This window comes from Penaeus vannamei, chromosome 19 (genome assembly GCF_042767895.1).
Source record: "Penaeus vannamei isolate JL-2024 chromosome 19, ASM4276789v1, whole genome shotgun sequence".
Classification (NCBI taxonomy): domain Eukaryota; kingdom Metazoa; phylum Arthropoda; class Malacostraca; order Decapoda; family Penaeidae; genus Penaeus; species Penaeus vannamei.
Genome location: NC_091567.1, coordinates 37,863,135 through 37,885,634, shown reverse-complemented (window position 1 = coordinate 37,885,634; position 22,500 = coordinate 37,863,135). Strand labels below are relative to the sequence as shown.

Below are 22,500 nucleotides of genomic sequence, written 5' to 3'. Positions count from 1 at the left end.
CGATGGAGTCGCATTGATTTAAGGCCATTTTTCTCCCTATTTTCTCGAGCGGAGCGGGATTAGATCCTTCCACGAACTGGGAAGAGGTTCGGATTCGTCTCGAGAGGTGGTCAGAGGTCTCCCCAGAAGCCGAGAAGAGGCGAGAGAGGCGAGAAAGCCTGCGAGAGAGTGGGAAAAAAGGCATCAGAAGTTCCTCTCGGTTCCTCTTGGTGTTCCCGTTGGGGTCGTGACGCTCGGGACTCCTTTTTCGCCCCCGGTGGTGTCCTCGCCTGCATCAATGAGAAACGAAGGCGTGATTTAGTGATCTCGAAAGCCCGTGAAACCCCCACCCGCCCCCCCTTCCACCCACCCACCCCCTCCCCCCCTCGCAATCCCCAACACAAACACTCCAGAAGAAAAAAAACGGAAGAAGAAAGAGTTAAACCTCCCCCTTAACCCCTTTGCAAACAGCCACCCAACCCCCCCTACTCAGAAACCCCCTTTCAAACCCCCTGAAAAACCCGTCTGTGAAGAAAAAAAACTTTTACTCCCCATCCTTCCTCCCTCTCTCTCTCTCCTCCCTCCTCTCTCCTCTTTCCTTCCTTCCTCCTCTTCCCTCCTCTCCGCCAAGATGTCTTCGGGAATCATGGGGTGCAGAGAGTTCGTGGTGGGAGGGAAGTACCGCCTCGTCAGGAAGATCGGCAGTGGGAGCTTCGGAGACATTTACCTCGGGATCAACATCACCAATGGAGAGGTGAGTTGCGTCTCGGCTTTGGTTGGTTGTGCGATTCGTGGGCCGGTTATTGTTCGTTGACGCGTTTATTCCCTTTCCGTCCCGGGTCTCCGTGATGTGGTCGTTATTTTTTATTATCTTGGTTTATTATTTGTTACTGTTTACTTATTCTGTATATTTATTTTCTGTTATTTGTTTACTGTTTATTTGCTTATTGTACTCTCCCAATTCCCCCTTATTTAGGTTATTATTTGTCTTTGTCCTTGCTCTTTTGGGGTGTAGAATTGAACTTGGGTATGCTGTCGAAAATAGAGAGAATATTTTGGTAATTATTTGGTATTTGACGTTATGGTGTAAGTTACGAGGGGACGCTTGGATACAGAGGGAAATGGACATTGCCATCTAATAGAGAACAAGGAATAGTCAGAAACAACACGGGTTAAGCTGCAGTGGCCTTATATTTACCGCAAAATGAAAATATTTGCTGCATCTCATTGCTTAGAGACTAAGTCCAAAACACTCATATGGACAGAGTTCTAAATGTCCATTTTCTAGAAGTTATCACGAAGTGCTGATAAAATAGGGGTACAGGGGGGCTGCCCCTCTGTCTAGGTAATAAATAGAAGGACGGAAAGGTTAGGTTGCGTGCTTAGGTTTGCATGATACCCTGGTTTTGGGACTTAGTCTCTGGAGGGTGCGTCACGTTGTAACAATTTCAGACATATTTACAACTTCATTTCCATCGGCGTTGGATTTTCGTGCTTATTTTGAATTGAAAGTAGGGCCACGCATGCTAGCCTAGCAAAAAGATTATTTATTGGCTAGTTAGTTATATGAAATCCAAAGATGACTGTCTGAGAGTTGTTATTATTTAATTGGATTATGCCGTGTTGACAGTTAGGAATGAAGCGTTCGGCAGTGTCTGTATTCGTTGTGAGAAATCAATGTTCCTGAAGTATCGGAAGTGTGGAAGGATTAATATATTTCACCTATTTTGGTTGTATTATTCATTACTGTCTTCTGTGATGTTCTGTTTCCTCTCTTTGTACACTTTTATGTCCTCACTGCTTGCTCTCTCCTCCTGCTTCTTCTGCAAATGCTTTTCCGATCCTTCTCTTACCCTTCCCTCTCCTTAGCTTCTGTCAGTTTATCTAAATTTCCTATTTCCCTTTCCTCTTTGTATCCTTTTCCTTTAATGTATTATCTCCATGTCTCCTTATTCTGATGTAATTTATACACACACACACACACACACACACACACACACTCACTCACTCACTCACTCACTCACTCACTCACTCACTCACTCACTCACTCACTCACTCACACACACACACACACACACACACACACACACACACACACACACACACACACACACACACACACACACACACACACACACACACACACACACACTCACACACACACTCACACACACACACACTCACACACACACTCACACACACACACACACTCTCTCTCTCTCTCTCTCTCTCTCTCTCTCTCTCTCTCTCTCTCTCTCTCTCTCTCTCTCTCTCTCTCTCTCTCTCTCTCTCTCTCTCACTCTCTCTCTCACTCTCTCACTCTTACTCTCCTCCTCTCCCCTTCTTTCCTCCCTCCCACACTCTCTCTTCTCTCCCCTTTGTCTCCTCTTTCCTTCTCTCCTTCTGTCCCTACTCCTGTTCCTTTCTCTTTTGTCTTTCTTTTTTAGATTTTCCCCATTTCCCTCTTACCCCCTTTTCCTATTCCAGATCTCTTGATAATAGAAAGTAGGAAAAAAAATTGGAAATAAAAAATAACAGATAGATAGATAGAGAGAGGGAGAGACAGAGAAATTGAAAGAAGAAGAAAAAGGGAAAGGAGAAAGAGGAACGAAAGGGAAGAAGAGGTAAGAAGAGGGAGATAAAGGAAAATGAAAGGGAAATTGAGGTCAGCCTTGGAATAGCATCTTTTCCTTGGGGTGAGCAATGGGAACTACGATCAAGGTTGTCTTGACCTCGGAATGTTTTTTTCTTTCTTTCTTTCTTTCCTCAATTTATTTTCCTCCGAGTGAGATATGAAGCGTATTTTATGGACGAAATGAGAGATTTTTAGTTAGTTGGAGAGAGAGAAGGAAAAGTAAATGTTTTGGATGCGGTTGGAAGGTGAACAAGGCCGTAATATTATTTCTAACGTTTTATTTTTATTTTTCATTTTCTTTGCAATGTGCTTGTGTATTTGGTGTATTGTAGGTTATGTTGGGAAACAATCAGACAAAGAAATGTGTCGTTATTTTTCATTTGTCTGTGGTTGTGTTTTTGTCTTCCTCCACAAAGTCATATTTAGTCTGAAATTCAAGAAACCATTTTGTTATTATTTGTATCATGTGGTTGGTATTACACTATTATTACGTTCGGGTAGTGCTAGAGTGATAAAAATACATGTGATAGTGATTGCACAAGGTGATGTAATTGTTTCATCATGCATACCAGTTTGTAAAGGTTTAACCATATGTTGGCCAATCAGAATACCTTTTAGGTTTGGTTTACCTTTGATTTTGTTATTCCCTGCTTTGTTTTGGGAGGAATCTTAGGCAAAATGAACAACAGTACTTTTCTTGATTATTACTAAGTTCAAATGGATAACTTGTTTTGTTTTTTCTTATGGTGTTTGTGGTGTCCTGGAACAGCTGTTTCTGTTTATTCGTAGCAAACTCACCCAATTTCTCTAAAGTGGGATAGGTGTGTATGCCTTTGAATAGAATAAGTGTGTATTGGTATTTGTATTCATAGTTGAGTCTTTGTTTTGATGATACGTATTATGAATGGGATTTTGACCAAGATTTTGATGTGACTGGTTTGGGGCACTGTCAGTTGGTCATGATTTAGAATGAGGTTGATGCATTTATTAGACTTGGAGTAGGAGTGGGAAGTTGATCTGTTATGGTTCATATTTGTATTTTCGATTGATGTGAAATTGACGAATGTACATTGTGTTTACTTTGCTGGTGGGGAAACAAAGAAAGAAGGTGTTTTTTGTGTTGTCTTATAAAGTTGTTATACTGTGTATGTTGTTTCCTGTGGAAATGTTAATCTATTAGCCTATTATTTGCCAAAATTTAATTATTTTAGTTAAGGTGAAGTTGAAAAATGAGAAATGTTGATTTATTGGAAATATTGATTTTACTTTATTTGGAAAGGAAATATTTATTGGTATTATATTGTGTGCTAAAGGCATTTATGCATTAAAAGATATTTGGTCCGTCATTCTTCCATACATTTTGAAGTGTTTGGCCCTTCCCCTTAAATATGGTCTGTGCCACTGAGCTTACTATGAAACTAAAACAACAAAAAAAAAAATATTGGAACATGGTCTTCAGTTTTCCTGCTGTAATGGAACAGCTGTTTTGTTTTTTCTGCATAGATTTGAAACTTTTAAAGGAAATTCATGAAAAGAAGAGCTCTTATTTTCTGCATTTAATAAAATATTCTCTTATGGACATGTGGGGTCTGTATTTTGAGGTGGAATATATTTTTAAAATTATTATTATTATTATTTATAGTTCAAAGGTTCATTGGTAAAATGTTCTGTATTTGTATCTTAATATTTAATGAGATTTTGATATTAAGAAGCTAGATGCATGGTATAATTCTAAACAGGAAAAATAATAGGAAATAATAACCTTGAAGTTCTAATTCAGTGTAAATGGGAAAAATTAACGGACAGCTTTTAGGATAGATATATTGTACTTTTAATCTATATCTTTTGATTAATAGTTATCTGCAAATAGTAATGTAAAGATATTAAAACTGTCTTGGGTATTAGGAAATCAGTTCTAGTGTGACATAATACAACTTGATTAAAAAAAAAAAAAGTTGATCGTGCCATACTCTGACCTATCGTATTTTACTGTATTTCCCTGGCCTTGCAGCGCTGGCCCATTCCTTACTTCAGTTTGACCAGATTTACAAAATGAAAATCTCTTAACTGGTATTTCATTACCTTATTGATCTGAAATAGGTCATTGCCTAGCTTTACCTTTCCTTACCTTGACCTTGTTTGTCATATCGTATTACTGTATTTTGACTGATTTTTTTTCTTTTACCTTTTTAAACCCTACCTTATGTTTCTTTTACTTTAGTTTAGCTTTCTTAATTTACTATACTTGACCTGGAGTAGGCTTACCATAATTTATTTCCTCGTTCGTGACCTTGCCTTATTATATGCTCTCTGCCTTGCCTTTATTTTTCATTTCATTACCTTTGTGTATCTGAGCTTACCTTAATCTTACCTTACCTTACCTTACCATACCTTACCTTACCTTACCTTACCATACCTTACCTTACCTTACCTTACCTTACCTTACCTTATCGAACCTTACCTTCCTGTATTCTGGATTGCTTTGTTTTGCTTTTACTGAACCATTGCTATATCCAAAAAGCTTAATATTTTGTCATTGTATATTATTCTACTTTTCTTTACTGTAGTCTACATTACTATACTAATATTACATAACCTGACCGATCTTTACCTTAACCCATTGGATCCGGTCGTTCTATGGCAATCACAAGGGCCAAAATATGGGCATTAGACTTACGTGAACGGACGCTTTGCCAGGGGCGTGGCTAGTAGGCCGGACGCACACGATCACTTGTGTGCTTTGACAAAACACCATGACTCCCTTTGCTGTGTTATTTTCTCTATATGCATAAGTTTTTTTTTGCTCTTTTGCCATTTTCCAATGTCCATATTTGTCATTTCATTTGCTTTATTGAGATGGTGATAGAAAGTTCTCCTTGTGCCAACTCCATATCTCTTAGTAGTCCATAACTCTGTACAAGAATGATAACTAACATTTTCTTATTTGTATAATTTTTTGTAGTTTACCTTTTCATTTTTCTGTAATATTGCCTGTGCTGCTAGTCATGGTGGCTAGGGATAGGATGCTGTTTCAAAACTGCTTCCTTCCTGGAGCCGGTGCACTTCCAATCTTGGCTCATGGATATTACATTCCACACTCATTTATCAAAGTAAATTATGCAAAGAAAAAACTTATGAAATGCCAGATAGTCTAATCAGCCTCCAAGAGGTTTGTGCACTTGTAGCAAGTCTTCTCTGTCACTCTGGCCTTCAGCTGAAATGCTCACAATGGCAAGTTTGTGTCACCCTGGACCACAGCCAGATTTTCCCATGACGGCAAGTTCACGCCTACTGCCCCTCAAGCCAATTTTTTTCATGATGAGATGGTCACTTCAAGCAAATCGTAGGGGTTAATGTTCTTTTCTCTATCGTACTCTAACAAAGCTTGACCTACTTTTGACAGTTCATGTTTAGGGGTCACACTTGCATGTTCTGAAAAAGTGCAGTTTCATCAGCCTTTAACTTGACAACTGTGGCAACAAGGCAGTAACATTTCTTAACCCAATGCTGCCGGGGAAAATGTAATGTTCACTGTAGCTTTGTTTTGTGAGATGTTTCTAGATAAAGATGGCTCTACAAGTGCTCAGCCATCCTGGAATCAATAAGTATACTTTTTTACCTCCCTTGATATTCCTTTTCCTGGAATCTTCTGGAAAATGTTTTTTTTATTATTATTTTTATAACCATTTATATCAATATTAATGCTGTTAATATTATTATAGACATTATAATGTTATCAACATAACTAATAGTATATATAATCTTTCTAAAAATCAAGGTGAGATAGGTAGTACTAATAATTGACTCTATAGTGACTAAGCACTTGTGGAGTCATCTGTGTGTTAACAGTTAATAACTTCAGTTCACAGTGGGTATGGTGTGTAAGTACATACCATAGCTGGTGGCATTAATAACTTCAGTTCACAGTGGGTATGGTGTGTAAGTACATGCCATAGCTGGTGGCATTGTGTTGAAATTGAATGAATGTTCATATGTATAAGGTTGCAGAAAGGAAGAGATACAATTTGTTTGTTGAACTAACAAATTAAAGAATTCATATGTTTGACAGTTGTGAATTTTGAAGTTTTATCAGACCGACATTGCTACATCATGTCCTATGCTTTTATGTTGCAAAATGTCGCATGGCTAATGCATATTGCTAATGAGATGCTTTCCTGAGAGCATTCTGAAAACCTATCAGGACTAAATTGGTCTGGGAAATTCATGGGAGTTGTAAAGGGGGAGGACCACACCTCTTTGACCTTTATGACAAGACAGTGAGAGAGGAAGGAATTGTAACGTAATCAAAGAATGGTTTTATAATATTTAGTTATATTGGAAATACTGAGGGCTTGGTATAATAAAAAAGGGAACATTTTAGACTGTTGTAATGCAGTTTTGTGCTTGTTTGTGCATCATGTTCATGAAATGTTTCTAACGGAAGTGCCGATGTTCAGTTGACACAATTCATAGCAAGAGTTAAGGTCAGGAGAAGTCAAGCATATATAGTTTTCTTTTATATATATATGTTTCAGAACACTTCAGTACAATATGCAAGTTATAACTTTTGTGTTTGATTGTCAATATTGGTGATATTGATATTTTATAAGGGTGGGAAAAGCTTAGGAGTGACATTACTTCTGTTTTTTTTTTTTCTTCTTAGATTTGATGCATAGAATAATTTTTCCTGGTTTGTTTGTTATATGAGTTTTTGAGGCATGCAGTGTCCTGGAGTTTGAAGTTGTTCTTAGTGTATTTGCCCTCGTGCAAAGTGCAAGATGATCTATATTAGGGCATAATATTCAGATACCTTGCATTAAAAAAAAAAGTTCTTTCAGTTATTCTTTTTTTTAATAAATTTTCTCATTTATTAATGTATAATTTTATGTAAACAAGATTTAGTTTTTGTGCTGGTATTTATACTAATTATATGACTAAATTTAACTGTGTGAAATCTAGTACAGTATTTATATAAAGTAGTCTGATTTTGCCCTAATGTGCGCCATTGGGAGTTCTATACAAGATAGAGATAAAGATAGAGATATAGATAAAGAGGTATGTATGTATGTATGTATGTATGTATGTATTTATGTATGTATGTATGTATGCATGTATGTATGTATTCAGTGAGTGAGTGTGCTTGTATCAGGATTATTATGGATGTGGTAGAGTAATTGAATATTTATAGAGGCTTATTTTTATTTTTATTTATTTATTTATTTTTTTGTAGCATTTGCTGTCTTTTTATTAGTAGTTTTAATAGTAGTATATTGTTTTCTGAATATAGCATATCTATGACTTGCTCTTATGATTATTTAACTAAAGTTTATACGGTTTGCATATGAAAGTCATATATCGAGTGTAAGTTATGTTAACAATAAGGGGAAAAAATGATGGTTTATAAGAAATCCTGCTCTTGAAGTGAGGTTTTGTTCTGCAAACACATAGACTGGCCATGATACAGCAAATGCATTGACATTTTATACGTTCATGTGGCTCTTTGTCATGCTACTTGTGGTGTCATGTTTCCAAACCAGTCTGATTATATACCACAGGACTTAATTACACAGTAATGAAGTCATGGATTGGTGAGAGGGTAATGCCATACACTGATTTACGTCATTAATACATTTGTTATTATTATTATCATTATTATTGTTGTTGCTGTTGTTATTGTTGTTATTAGTATTATAGTTATTATATTTATTATTGCTATTTTGATTATCATCATTGATGATGTTGTTTTTATTGTTGAGAAAGTTTATGAAAGTTAAAGTGCTAATTTTGTTGTGTACTCTGTCATTTATAGTGGACTTATTGAGTTCTCTGTTTGTTGATATACCAGTTTGTGTAGACTCCTGTACTATGTACGTATATATCTATAAGTATATAATATAATAGGAATGGTAAATTGGGACATTCCAGTATTTTGACAGTCATATCTCTTTAGTATTTTGATTTTTTAAATTTATTTTATTGTTGGCAGGGACCTCAGTCTGTTTTTTTTTTTTTTTTTGTTTTTTGTTTGGGTTTGTTTCCTAAGCCTTAGAGCTAGATTCTTTAATGCATGTGAATGAATTAGAAGACTAACTGTACTAATGACAATTTTTTTGGACTGTATGTTTTATAGGTTTTTATGGCAGTTTTTAGTGATGACCGATGATATTGTGCATTGTATCATGTGTATGTAGATCTTATTTTTTGTTACTAATAAGGGTGTGGCTTATAAGGAAAACTCAAAAAATTAATTGTTGTAACATCTCTGCTACATTAGCAAAGGAGTTCTTTAGTTCATAGTTTTATTCCCAATGTAGTAGGAATAAAGAATAGAGTGAGTATGTGTATTGCAGAAATGTGAAAAGGTGATATTGCTATTCTACTGCTGGGAAAGAATAAAAGCAGAATAGTAGTATCAGCGCAGTAATGGCTTGTAGAAGACTGAGGGAAAATCCAATAGATGCTGAGTCCCGGGCTGGGACTAGCATGACCTTTCGTGGGCCTGGGAGGTTGTGGTATTATGATTACACGATTATGGCTTGGGTGTTTGGAATGCGTTTTCTTCTTGATTTGAAAAAATGTCCTTGGCAGATATATAAGGTGTTCATTGCATTAGAGCAACATCCAGTCTAAGGTGTTGCATAAAATGGTTTATTATATCATGTTCAAGTTTGGGTTTTGCTTTATTCCATTACAGGATGAAATGAGGATGTTTATTGGAGGGTTTGAGAGAAAGAAAAAAATAGGGTTGCATTAGGGTGATTTTTTTTCTCTTTGTTATGTCAGTGACACTATCTGCCTCATAGTTTCTGTACACAGTAAATGTAGCTTACAAATGAATAGATTGAGTAGAAGATTTCTTTGTGTGTGCTTAGTAATGATATGTAAAAAGACGCAAAGACGCAAAACTAAGAAAGGGCAGATATATTCCCTAAGTTTGGTTGTTATGGAATATACTGTATTATATTTACAAAAAATATTCATCTGAAATATATCATATGAGGTTATGATGTACTAAAATAAGAAGTAAAATAGCAGCTCTGCACCAACAGCTTAGGAAACATCCAAATTTCATTTTATATATATATAATTATTTATTTTTAGATTTATGCTTGCTTGATCCACTGTGATTGTGCAGATAGATGCCAGACACTGATAAGTTGCAAATATGCCACTGGATTGTTTATGATAATTTTTATGTATAAAAGTAAAGTATAGAGGTTATACTAATTCATAAACAATATATAAAAGTTGGAATCTGGTGTAAATAATTTACTGAAGTAATGAAAGTAGCCTTATGGAACTGAATGTCAAATATAATGGAAAAATGTGACAGCATATACAGTCTGACAGGTGCTGTGACCCTAACAGTGAAAGATTAATGATATAGTCATTAGACTAACTGAATTATTTGTATTCAAATTTTACCTGTATTCTGCTATATGACTATGGAACATACCTACAAGCAAAGGCGTAATGTTTGTCATATAGATGAGGATTTAATGCCAGTGGTAAGTCCTCAGTTTATTGCACTGCCATCGTTTTTCATTTTTGTATGTGTTGATACTCTTAGTCATGTATAGAGTATTCAGCATTTAATTGTTTGCATGATTATGTAAGCAAATTTATGATCGGTTATTTAAATCAATTGAATTTGTTTATTTCTTGGAAAAAGGTCATTTCATGATAGTGAATTACTAAGAAAATACTAAAGGTCATCGTTTGATCAAGTAGGCCTAAGCTCTTTTCTCACCCCCTGAGCTAAGTTTTTATATATATTTTTATGTTTTGTGTAGAATGTTGTATCCAGTGATGTTAGTTTTATTTCCTTAATTAAAATCAAGGGTTGCAAACATGCAGTTTACATTCCTTGTGACTGATAGGCCTTTCTTCCCCTCAAGTGAGAGAAAAAAAGAAAAGAAAAGGAAGAAAGAAAACAGTAGGGGAGAACACAACAAATAATAAAAGCAGAATGCAGGAATATTATTTTTTTGGTGGCTATGCTGTGACTCTACTGCAGCAGGTTGTAGTGACTAATCAATGTTCTGCCTGGAACTCCTTGGCTCACAGTCCATGCTGCTAAAACGCTTTACGGATGTGGTCACAAGTTCAGATGGGGCGGTAGGATGGGTGGGGGGTGGATATTGGGTGTTGTTAAGGTCAATTAAGTTGCTGGTGTTGCTCCTGTGGTTGATTGGCTCGATAATGTTTTGTAGGTCAAATAGGTCTATGTGTTAATGAATTGCCAATGTCAGTAATTGGTTTTATGTGATTTTAATATTAACCTTTTTTTTTTCTCTCTTTCTCTTTTTCTTTTGAGGGACATTGATGCATTTGTGATAGTTTAATCACTAATTGAATTAAACTCTAAAAAAGGAATCAAATTATTTTTCAGAAAGTAAATACATAATAGTGATCTACATCAGGAACATCATAGAGAGAGAAATATTGCATTGTGCACTGTTAACCTATGTGACATTTGGCCTTCTGCTTCTATAAATGCTTCCGACATAATATGACTGTGATTGATGACTCCTAGAGGGGGTGCAGAGAAATGTGTAGACACTGTGGATGTATTTTTCATTACAGAAATGTACATAGACTTAGTATGTATGCAGGAAATATCTTTCAATAGATATTATTTTGTGCTATCTAAACTGTTAAGAAAAGCAAGAAACATCTTTCAATATATTTTTTTCCCCCAATGTAAGCTGATATGGAAAAGCATATGAATAAACAGAATCTCCTTGCATTTGTTCTAGATCAAAGCTGTTACTAAGTATAATGAAATGATGAAAATGAAAAGAAGAAAATCTCTCAATATATTGCAGTGAGGAGGCAAATAGGAATAAATGAAATAGAGAAGTAGGTAGAACAATGGCAGGAATGTACTGGTTATTGTTGTTATATTTTATTTCATCTTCATGGCAAATGATCATTTGTCTTGCTGAATTTTTGACATATTTTTGAAAATACTTGAAAAATTTAAAAGAAAATTCCTGTAATCAAGTAGGCTTTGGCAATTACATAATGTACATCTCACAATCAAATCAGCGCCAGTTGTTTATTTGTATGAAATGCCTCACGAGGTACTATAAAGGCACTGTAAAGCCTGTGATGACAAGGCTGCAGTTAGTGCAATTAGTGGTTTGCAAATGGGGGGGGGGACAAGGTACCAGCTACACTTCAGAATACCATGTGAATGCCATATAAAGCATGAAGATTGACGCAGAGATCAGAATTCTAAAAAAAAAAAAAAAAAAAAAAAAAAAAAAAAAAAAAAAAAAGGAAAGAGTATCCTTTACTTCAAAGCCTGATATCTCAAAACTATACCTCTGTCAACATTTTTATTTATATTTCTCCTTAACTACTTGGGTGATTCTAATGGTTTTTGGATCATGTGAAAGCTGAATAAATTTGCAATTTTTTTTCAACGAAGCGATTTTCATTTCAGGTGATAAAAGTCTTTATATTATATTTTATATTCGTTACAGGGAACATTAGAAGAAAAAAAAAAAACATCCAACTAAACTAAGAGAAAATGTCAAAATCTGTCTGTTGATTATTTAGGTATTGCTATATTGTAGATGTATTTTTTTTTTTTTTTTTTTTTGACAAGTTCGGTCAATGGATAAGTACGAAATGTAAAATTTAGTTATTTTTCAACCATTTTTATTTTTTTATTTATTTTTATTTTTTATTACTTCATTAGTTTATTTTTTCCAAGTGATATGAAACTAGGTGGTGCAAATCTCAGTATATAATAGAAAATATAAAAAATCCAATCGTAATTGACAAACGTGACGACCCCCCTGAATTAGGTGAAAGATGGGTAGTAAAGGATATGTATGAGATCTCACTTTGGTGTCTTTGATACTACAGAGTCATAAGAATGGGTTTAGAATTTTAAATTTACTAATTCATTTGTGTGTTGAAGAGGAAGACCACTTCCAGACATTCATTAGACTTGAAACCTTTTCTTACCTCTTGTCTCATTCTTTCAAGGCACATGCAGCTAATACTCCCTTTGCCATTGCAGGAGGTTGCAATCAAGCTGGAGGCCATGAAGGCCCGGCATCCGCAGCTGCTGTACGAGAGCAAAGTTTACAAGATCCTTCAAGGAGGCGTGGGGATTCCACATATAAGGTAGGTGGCAAGGGACTGTATTTCCCCCTTCCCCACGTTTTTTTATCCTTGTTATTCTGACTCTTATTCTTTTGTTTTTCTTAATCTCTTCCTTGTTTTCATGGTGGTTTATTTTTTGTCAGTGTTAAGGGTGAGAGGTCTGTTTTGTTTGTGTGAATTGTTGGTCTGCTTGAATACTACATGTCAAATTTTTGCATGGTTTGTAATCCATGGCCTTGGAACTTTGCTCGTAATTGTCGGGGAACAAGTTCAGTTTCTTTGTTAGAAAAGATGTGAATATTTGCATTCTTCATAAGGACCAGTTTCAGAGGTTCTAATGGGAAGAAAAATATCCATGGGACACAGCAAGCTCCATTTTAATTTTTAAAGATTTTTCTTCCCCAATTTTTTTTTGCAGTTCACAACTTGTAAGGCTCGAAGGCAGAATTTCTTTGTGTCCTTTAGCATGCAAGTCAGTTATTTTTACTTCAAATTATTAAAGCAGTTGACACTGTAGTTAGTATAAACAGATCCACATACTGTTGGTAAAGTATAATGTAAGAATAGTGAAAAGGAAAGAATTTTCCAACTATAGCCAAATGAGAGCATATTCTCATATTATTTTACCAGTTATAGAGATCATGGGATGTCAAAAAATGAATGAGAATATGGAAGATTTGAGGAATGATGAATGAAACTACATTCATAGATACTAATTTTAGCATGTAATCAATTATTTGGATGAAATTTATTGAGTAAGAGTATTTAGATCAGAAATGGTAAATACATTATCCCTTATACAACTAGGAGATCATTCATATTTAGATATAATCTATTCTGATCCTACTAAATTGTATTTTATCATTCTAAACACTATATGATACAGAAGAACATACATGTACTTAACCTTTTTTTTAATGATGGAGATTGTCAAGATACATTTAAATACCAGTCAATATATTTTTTGTTTTGCCTTGAAAAAAGTATACATATACATATTTTAGGAACACATTTTCTAAACCTGTTTTATGTACTCATGGTTGTATATTTTTTCTATATTTCAAAATGCCTTTAATCTTCATTGTACCTTTGATCTCTGCCTTTTATCTTTCAGTTGGGTAAAGAATGATAAAGTCAATATGAATATCCTTTTTTTTTTTTTGCAAAGATAATATAGCTTGTGCTTCCATATATTATAGACACAGATAGTCAGTAAATGAAAGTGAATGAATGGGTGAGCAAGTTAATGAGTTGTAGAGTCTGTGAGTGGATGAAGAGAAACTTTCTCTCATAGAAAGTCCCCTGGCTGTAATCAGTGTGTGAAGAAAGTTTGTTGTATTTCACAAGACATATTTCTTCATAGTTAATTTTTTTATATTTTTCATTGTTCAGTATACAATTTTTTTCATCTAGGATCTTCAATTATTGGTACATTCTTACTAAAGCTAAAAATTGCTAAATATGTTAGATTTTTGTACTGAAATGCACAGCCACACAAATGGGCTCTCAGCTGATGCTCTGGTGAAGATTTCTCACAAGGAGAGAGAGTATGCTGAAAATGCAGGCCCAGCTGAAGCAAAGAAAGCTGCTAGGAATGTTGTTTGGCCTGCTGACCCAGACGCCTTCACACTCTCACAGACAGTACTCCCAACCCTTTTAGCTTCCTGGTGTTTGTTGATGTTTGTTTGTTTGGTTTGAGAGGTTGGTTGGTTTGCTTGTTTGTTTGTTTTCCTGTTTATTGGTTTTTGCTTGTGTATGTGAGTGAGTGAGTGAGTGAGTGAGTGAGATGGAGAGGGTGAAAATAGGTCTTTTGCTTTTTATTACATGTATATAACAGTGCAGAAGTCTGATGTGAAAATAACATAAATTAAATAGTGCTCGAGATATAGTGGGTACACTAATGAATGACTTGGTTATGTGTTGTTGGTTCTTGATTAGCAGTTTGTGCAAGAGCTCTCTATTAGCATGAGACAAGGAAAAGTTTAGAGTTATCACTTGATGACATGATAGTTTGTTTGTTTCTTTTCCACAATTTTTTTTTTTTTTTTTTTTTTTTTTTTTTTTTTTTTTGAATGAGGATGGAGGATGTTTGTATTTAAAAAGAGTAGTTTGTGTGTGAATTGTTAGGTGACTTAATGCAAATTTTAAAGTATTTCATTTTATACTGTTTACTTCATTATCAATATGTATTGGATGATTTATTCCAAATCAGACGGGTTACTGATATGTGAGAGAGAAGAGTATAGTGATTTTTAGCCATCACAACAGTAATAGAAACAAGAAAGGTTTTGTTCACTATGCGTGAGAGGCATGGCTTCCCACTGTTATTTTTATTGCGGTGGGTCGGGCTGTGAATGCATCTCTTTAACCCCTCCCTCTCCCCTCCCCTGTTCACCTCCCCTCCCCTGTTCACCTCCCCTCTGTTCACCTCCCCTCCTCCCTCCCTCCTCTGTTCACTTCCCCTCCTCCCTCCCTCTTCCTCTCTCCCTCCCCTCTCAAGGATGTGCTTTATGAATGCTCCTGTGAGTGTGTCATGGAGCATCATCAAAGCATAAGATGACTGAGCTGTGGTGTGTTGTTCCAACTATATATTTTTTTCTTTTTCTTTTTCTTTTTTTTTCCTGCTCTCTACTTTAGGGTGTTGGTGGGGTATGGGGAGGGAGAATTGGGGGAATGAGATAACGCCAGAGATAATGTGAAAGTGTGCAGGATGGGAGACTAAGTTAGTGCCTCTCACTGCGTGAACCCGTTGGACATAATTGGTAATGTGTGTACGACGAGTGTGGGAGGGGGTGACCATGTTATCTGCTCTTGGCCTACTTTCGGGGCTAAACTTTCAGCCTGCTCCCGTGGTTTGCCTGCATCGTACGTAAATATTTTTTTTCCCCTACCATATATGCGATGATGGGTTTATAGCCAGGGGTCTCCGAGATTTCGTGGGTATTTGTTTGTTTGTTTGATAGGAGTAGTATTTTTTGAACCACTCTGATGGATTTATAGTGGCCTGGGGAATGGGTTGGTAGTTTTTTTTTTTCGTGTGTTCGTTTGTTTTATGTGGTTTGCTGATTGTGTGTGGTGAGTGAGTTCCCAGTTGGTGAAAGTGTTTTTTTTTTTTTTTTTTTTTTTTTTTTTTTCTCCCCTGCCATTTTAAAGATTTATGGGTGTTCAGATGTAGTTCTTCTTTATATGTATATATATATTTGGAGCAAATAAAAAGTGAAAGGAATAAGTAATGGAGAAGATTTTTTTTTTTTTTTTTTTCCAAAATTTTTGTGCTTTATTAGTAGGTTATCTATAACATGTAGCTGTATATCATTATTTAAAAGTAACTGAAAGTTCCCAAGTCTGTATTTACTTTTACTATTCCTTTTTTGGTAAATTGGTATCTTCATTGACAATTTTGCATCAAGTCCTAGTTATCAGATTTTAGTTGTTCTTTTAAAATGTAAAGGAATAAATGTGCACATGTGTGCACACACGCACACACACACACAAATACACATACACATATACATAAAAAATTGGGATGGATTTTGAGAAAAGCTGTTATGGAAAGTTAGTGATGTGGTTATTAAGTGAAGAGAAATAATTCCCTTCCCATTCTCTCCTCCTCTCTTCTCTCTTCTCTACTCTTCTCTTTCATCTCTTCTTCCCTTCCCTTCCCTTCTTCCTCTCCCCTATCTCTTCTCTCCTTTCCTTTTCCTTCTCTTCTCCCCTTCCCTTCCCTTCCCTTTCCTTCCCTTCCCTTCCGTTCCCTTCCCTTCCCTTCCCTTCCCTTCCCTTCCCTTCCCTTCCCTTCCCTTCCCTTCCCTTCCCTTCCCTTCCCTCCCCTCCCCTTCCCCCCCCTCTCCTCCCCTCCACTCCACTCCACTCCACTCCACTCCCCTCCCCTCCCCTATTCCCTCCCCCTTTCCTCCCCTTCTATCCTCCTTCCCTCCCTCTCTTTCCTCTTCCCCCCTCCTTCTTGACCTCCCCTTCCTCTTTCCCCCTTTCTCCTCCCTCCCCCTCCTTCTCCCTCCCATCTTTTCCTCCCTCCCCACCTTCTCCTCCCTCCCTCCCTTTCTCCTCTCTCCCAACCTTCTCCCCCCTCCCCCCCTTCTCCTCCCTTCTTCTCAACACCCTCCTCACTGCTTCCCTCCCTACGTGATGCAAAAGGGCCTGGGGAATTGTCCATAAGTGTTGGAGCCGGAGGATGGTGGGTGGGAGGGAGAGAGGGAGGGAGGGTGGGTGGGTGGGGAGTGTGGTAAGAGAAAGCAGTGAAAGTGGTGTGGTGTGGTGCCTGGGACCGCTGGCTGGGCTGGCAACAATGGGTAGTTTCTAACTTGGCAACAGTGTGTAGTTCTTGTTTGTGTGTAGTTTATTTGTTTTTGGTCTGTTGTTGCTGTGCTGGTGGTGGTAATGTTATTATTATTTTTATTGTTATTGTTGTGGTTAGTGTGGTTGTCATTGTTATTAGTATTGTTATTTATAGTATTGTTATTACAATCGTATGTTATTGTTATTGTTATTTTTATCATTAATATTACTACTGCTGTATATTGTTATGATTATTGTTTGATATTAGTATTATTGTCATCATTGTTGTAACTACTACTACTATTATTTTTGTTGTTGTTGTTGTTGATAATGATGATAATGATAATAATGGTGAAAATAATAATAATGATGATAATAATAATAATGATAATGATAATGAAAATAATGATAATAATAATAATAATAATAATAATAATAATAATAGTAATGATGATAATTATAATAATGATAATGATAACAACAATGATAATATTGATAAATATATTGTGCATTTGTTTTTTTGAATGCATAATCTACAGTAAATGCAGTGGTTGTGTAGGTGTGGCTTTATGCACTGTAGTGAAGTTTCTGAAAGTAGTGTGGATTTTCTCTACATATCTATTGGCTAAGTGACACACAATTACAGTATGCATACACAGGCTCTCACTGACTGTTAAGATGGAGCTGTTGGGCTGAAAATTCTCAGTTAGTACATACTTGCTTAAAGTGAAGAAGTCATAGTTGTTGTTTCACATATTGATCCCGGTACAGAGCTATAGGCAGCTGGTTCGCTGATTGCTGAATTCTCTGATTTAATTGGCTGGCCAAAGGAGTCAAAGGGATTCCAGAGTGATTGAAGGATATGTGGTAGAATAGAGAGGAGAAAGGGTTAGGGTTTAAAAAGATTAAGAAACCCCGTGCATCGTGTCTGTTTGGTGTTTTTTTTGTTAATTTCAGTTGGATAGACTAAGGAGATAGGAAGAATTCATGATGAACAAATGATAGATATAACAATGAAGGGAAGAAGAGGAAAATGCTCGAATAAGTAGTATAGTGAAAAGGTTTTTGGCTTATTTGTGTTTTTTTTTTCTCTCTCCTTTGTTTTGTGGTTTTCCTGTTATTTCCTTTGTTTTTTTTGTTTCCTGTTCTTTCTTTGGTATTGTTTTTTTATGTTCTTCCCTTTTTTTGTTTTTTGTTTTCCTGTTCTTACCCATTTTTACCCACAAGAAGTCGGGTATGTGAGCCATGAATCGGTGAGATTTAATTTGTAAAAACATTCTACATAAGAGTACTGTTCAAAGTTTCATCCTTGCTTATTGCAGCGAAATTTGTGGACAAAACGGTAGCAGTGAGTGAGGATTAATTACAAATTCCTTCAGGGCTCCCGTTTGGCACTGAAATTATTAGGATAATCCACTAATTTAAGCCTCTTTTCGTTCCAGATGGTTTGGTCAAGAGCAACAGTACAATATCTTGGTAATGGACCTTTTAGGACCCTCCCTAGAAGACCTCTTTAACTTCTGCAGTCGACGCTTCACCATGAAGACTGTCCTAATGCTAGCAGACCAGATGATTGGACGCATAGAGTTTATACACAACAAGAACTTCATCCACAGAGATATAAAGCCAGGTGTGAATGTAGGGAAATCATTAAAAAGAGTGATATGCTGTCAGGTTTGTAATGTGCTGCTTTCATTGGCATTTGTGTTGGGGGTGGCCTATGATTGTAGTTAGAAATTGGTAGTAAAATGCTAGAGTGGAGTGATTAGATATAATAAACAAAAATGATGATGATGAAACAAAAAATGATAAGGAAATACTGCCACAGTATTAATGGGTTGAGGGCATAATTTCTTGGACTCAAAATAATTCATTATCAGATATGTTAAAACCAAAATTCACTCACTTATGGTTTTACTTGTCTGATGAGAATATCTTGATGAGTTTGAAATGATACATTCTTATCCCATTCACATTGGTGCATCTTTTTTTTTTTTTAATCCTTGTGAAAAAAGTAACTGTGATTGTGTTTGTGTCCATATACATAAGTTTTTGATGCTAATGGGACATATATAATTTTTTTTACTTGAGTAGGAATTTGATTTTGCTAGCTTCACAAGCTCTATATGATCTCCTAATTTGAAAATAGGATCTGTTCACTTTCTAAAAGCATTTTATTAATGAGTGTTGTATACATCTTGCTATTACCATTATGATTACTGCGTATAAAAGATAGATAAGGACTTTATTTAGTGTAGGTGAACATTTTGAAAATTATTTATTTTTAAAATGCCATGCATAATGCATACATTATGAAGGTCGAGGTCACATCTATTATATATGGTCATAGACTGAATCATTATAGAAGGCCATATGAATTTCCTGATTCTTTCATAAATCTATGATTTTTATTTTGTATTTATTCATGCCTTGGTGATAATAACAAAATTGCCCTTGTCTTTGTTCAAGATAACTTATTGCTAGTAACTGTGATTATTATGTAATAATTTCTCCTTCATTTCCTATTTTGCTTATGTCGTCATAAATTAGTGAATTCTTGATTGAAGATACAGTGAGTAATTAGAGATAATTAAACCATTTGCTTCTCGTTCATTTTATGCTGGAAGGGTATGTGTGGGTAGAAATGGGTATTACATATTAGTTTTGAAAATAAGAGGGGTACAGTGCATTAGAATGTAAATGGAAGTCAGTATTATCCTTTATTATTGGAAGTAAAAAAAAGGAGTATTTTGCATTAGTTTATATAAAAGAAAGGAATATTTTGTTGTAGGGTTGAAAGAGAAAAGGCTTTGTGCATCACTTTCTGAAGGAGAAAGTGGTATGTCTAAGGGAAATGAGGTGTTTTGCAAAAATAGGGAAGGAGATAATATACATTTATATGAAATGGAAATGAGGTATTTCACATTTATATTGAAAGGGAAAGAATGTTAGAATGGAAGTGAGTGGTGAATATTTGTTTTGGAAGGGTATTTAGCATAGCAAGCCTTTATCCTAATGCCAAGCTGCATTAGTTATTAGATTTACTATATGGTAAGGAAGCTTCATAGTAATGAAACTTTTTTAGCGTTTTTTAAATCTGTAGTTATGAATCATGCAGTTGTTTCAGATCTTACAGCCATTCTTTGCAAAGTGTTAGTTTAGACCTATTAGGTTTGGTGGTGCAATCTCAAAGGAGGTCTATAAGTAGTATTGTTCACAGTAAAATGTTGAAATACCAGTAGTAAAGTCACCCTTCAGTTTTTTGTTTTTACTTTTGAATGGTGTTGAAACTATTACTAAGGAAACATAGTACTCATTTTATTGAAGTTCATTGTATGTATAGTCAGTGTTCTTTGACTTGATACTTAAAGATACTCATAGGAATAGTTGATTGCTTGATAAAGATATTTTCTTTGTTCTCGTTTTTCTCACACACATGCTTACACTCGACATATTCTACATATACATATACATGCACTCTAATAAATGTACGTGAACCCTTCCAAAAAATATTCCCTTTTTGAATTTACTAATCCATTGTGTAGATTTCATATTGATATTTAGTTGGTAAGAAGAGTAAGTTATTTGCATAACATTTCTGGGCTTCCATTCTTTTAAGTTGTTGGTTTCTTTACAAGTTTGTGAACTAAGATTTTCTATAATTTTGAATCCTGTTTAATCTCTTCTCTTTCCACCTCCCCCTGCCACCACATACAGACAACTTCCTAATGGGCATTGGCCGCCACTGCAACAAATTATTCCTGATTGATTTTGGACTGGCCAAGAAGTACAGGGACAACCGTTCCCGAGCCCACATACCCTACCGGGAGGACAAGAACCTGACTGGAACTGCTCGTTACGCTTCAATCAATGCACATTTGGGGATTGAGCAGAGGTAAGTGCCGTCACAAAGAGTTTTCCTTGAGGTTAGCAGTTAGGCTTAGTCTGAGACATGTTTTTCAATTTGTTGATATATGTGAGTATGAAAAATCTTGCCCTTGATTCCATTAACTCCTGAATATGGGTCAAAGGGATTGATGTCAATAGAGAGTAACTAGGAGAGAGAGAGAGAAGGAAAAAAAAAGGCTTGGGCTGGAGCACAAGTTGGTCGTGAATGAAAACAGAAAATTACTATCTGTTGTAATATGAAAGTTGTTTTAAAACCAACATGAAAAAATAAGGTTTACAATACTCGTGTGCAGCCAGACTAGTGCTCTTGCATTGTAATGACTCAACAAAATTTGAACTTCACTTAGGAGAGCATATTCTCATTGACACTCGAAAAGATATGTCAAAATCTCTCTCAGAATAGACCAGTTCCCAGACTAAAAGCACTTCTGATCCATATTTGGAAAAGGAATAGATTGTTCTGGCATGTATTCATGCACAGGAATTAGCATGATTTTTTTTACTATTATTATTATTTTTCATTCTTGTTTGTGAAGAGTATTGAGATTCAATAAACTCCTTGGGGATTTAGGGAAGAATTGATTCCAGTCCTGTATATTTGAACCTTAATTGTAATGATGTCTGTTTTTATATAAAGTACATAAATATGTTTCATAGCGCCTTAGGAGGAAACCCAGAATCTCTTGTTTTCAATTTTTTCATATTGATTTGGTATTGTGTACTGCTCATATTTTATCTATTGTTATCATTAAAGTTGCTATGTACTGCACAATTAGTGTCCTTGGCCACTACAGCATCCTTTTTTACTTTTCAGTCGGCGTGATGACATGGAATCTTTGGGATATGTGCTGATGTATTTTAATCGTGGGTCTCTGCCCTGGCAAGGCCTTAAAGCTGCCACCAAGAAACAGAAATATGAGAAAATCAGTGAGAAGAAGATGTCCACTCCTGTTGAATCTCTTTGCAAGGTGAGTAGAGGAGGGAAGGGGAAAAAAATAGTAGTGGAAGGGGAAAAGGTGGAAATAATACTCTGTTTATTACTTTCCCATTATTTGAATCTTTCATGAGTGTTTATCATCACCATCACTGCTGTGGTCATTGTCTCCTTCAACATTACCATCACCACTTTTAGTGATGATGATAGTGTTAGTATCAGTGTTACATACATAGCCTTTTTTAATCACTCATTCACCCTATAAGTCTGGAGCCATTTATAAGTTCATCATTTTTGGGTGTTTTACCATTTTAGGCATATATTATCTTTCTCATTGGTGTAATTGATTGAAATTATGATAAAAGGTCAGTAGGAGTGAACTCATGAGCATTACATTCAATATGATGGAAATGTGTAAGTAGGACAAAAAGTGTTTTTTTTTTTTCATATTTGCTTATGTGAAAGTGAATGAATATGAAAAAAATAACCATCACCAATGAAAATGTGTATTAACACCTGTTGTCTGGACCAAAACTTAGTGCTGACACTCCTTGACAGTCATTTAATAGGAAATACATTCATTAAGACTAGGCAGACAGGATTCCAGAAAATGAAGAAAATAACT

General features: G+C 35.6%; 1 protein-coding gene across 2 annotated transcripts in view; it reads left to right on the top strand.

Annotated features, from left to right (window-relative positions):
• The window catches only part of CkIalpha (Casein kinase Ialpha), a 28,569-nt gene that overhangs the window by 42 nt on the left and 6,027 nt on the right, over positions 1-22,500 (top strand). For both annotated transcript variants that reach the window (XM_027361961.2, XM_027361955.2), the window contains exons 1-5: positions 1-733; positions 12,651-12,757; positions 18,475-18,662; positions 20,750-20,927; positions 21,756-21,909. The exon at positions 1-733 is cut by the window's left edge and continues 42 nt beyond it. In XM_027361961.2, the coding sequence (XP_027217762.1) occupies positions 611-733; positions 12,651-12,757; positions 18,475-18,662; positions 20,750-20,927; positions 21,756-21,909 (750 nt within the window). In that variant the 5' untranslated portion in view covers positions 1-610. The remainder of the gene's footprint in view (positions 734-12,650; positions 12,758-18,474; positions 18,663-20,749; positions 20,928-21,755; positions 21,910-22,500) is intronic.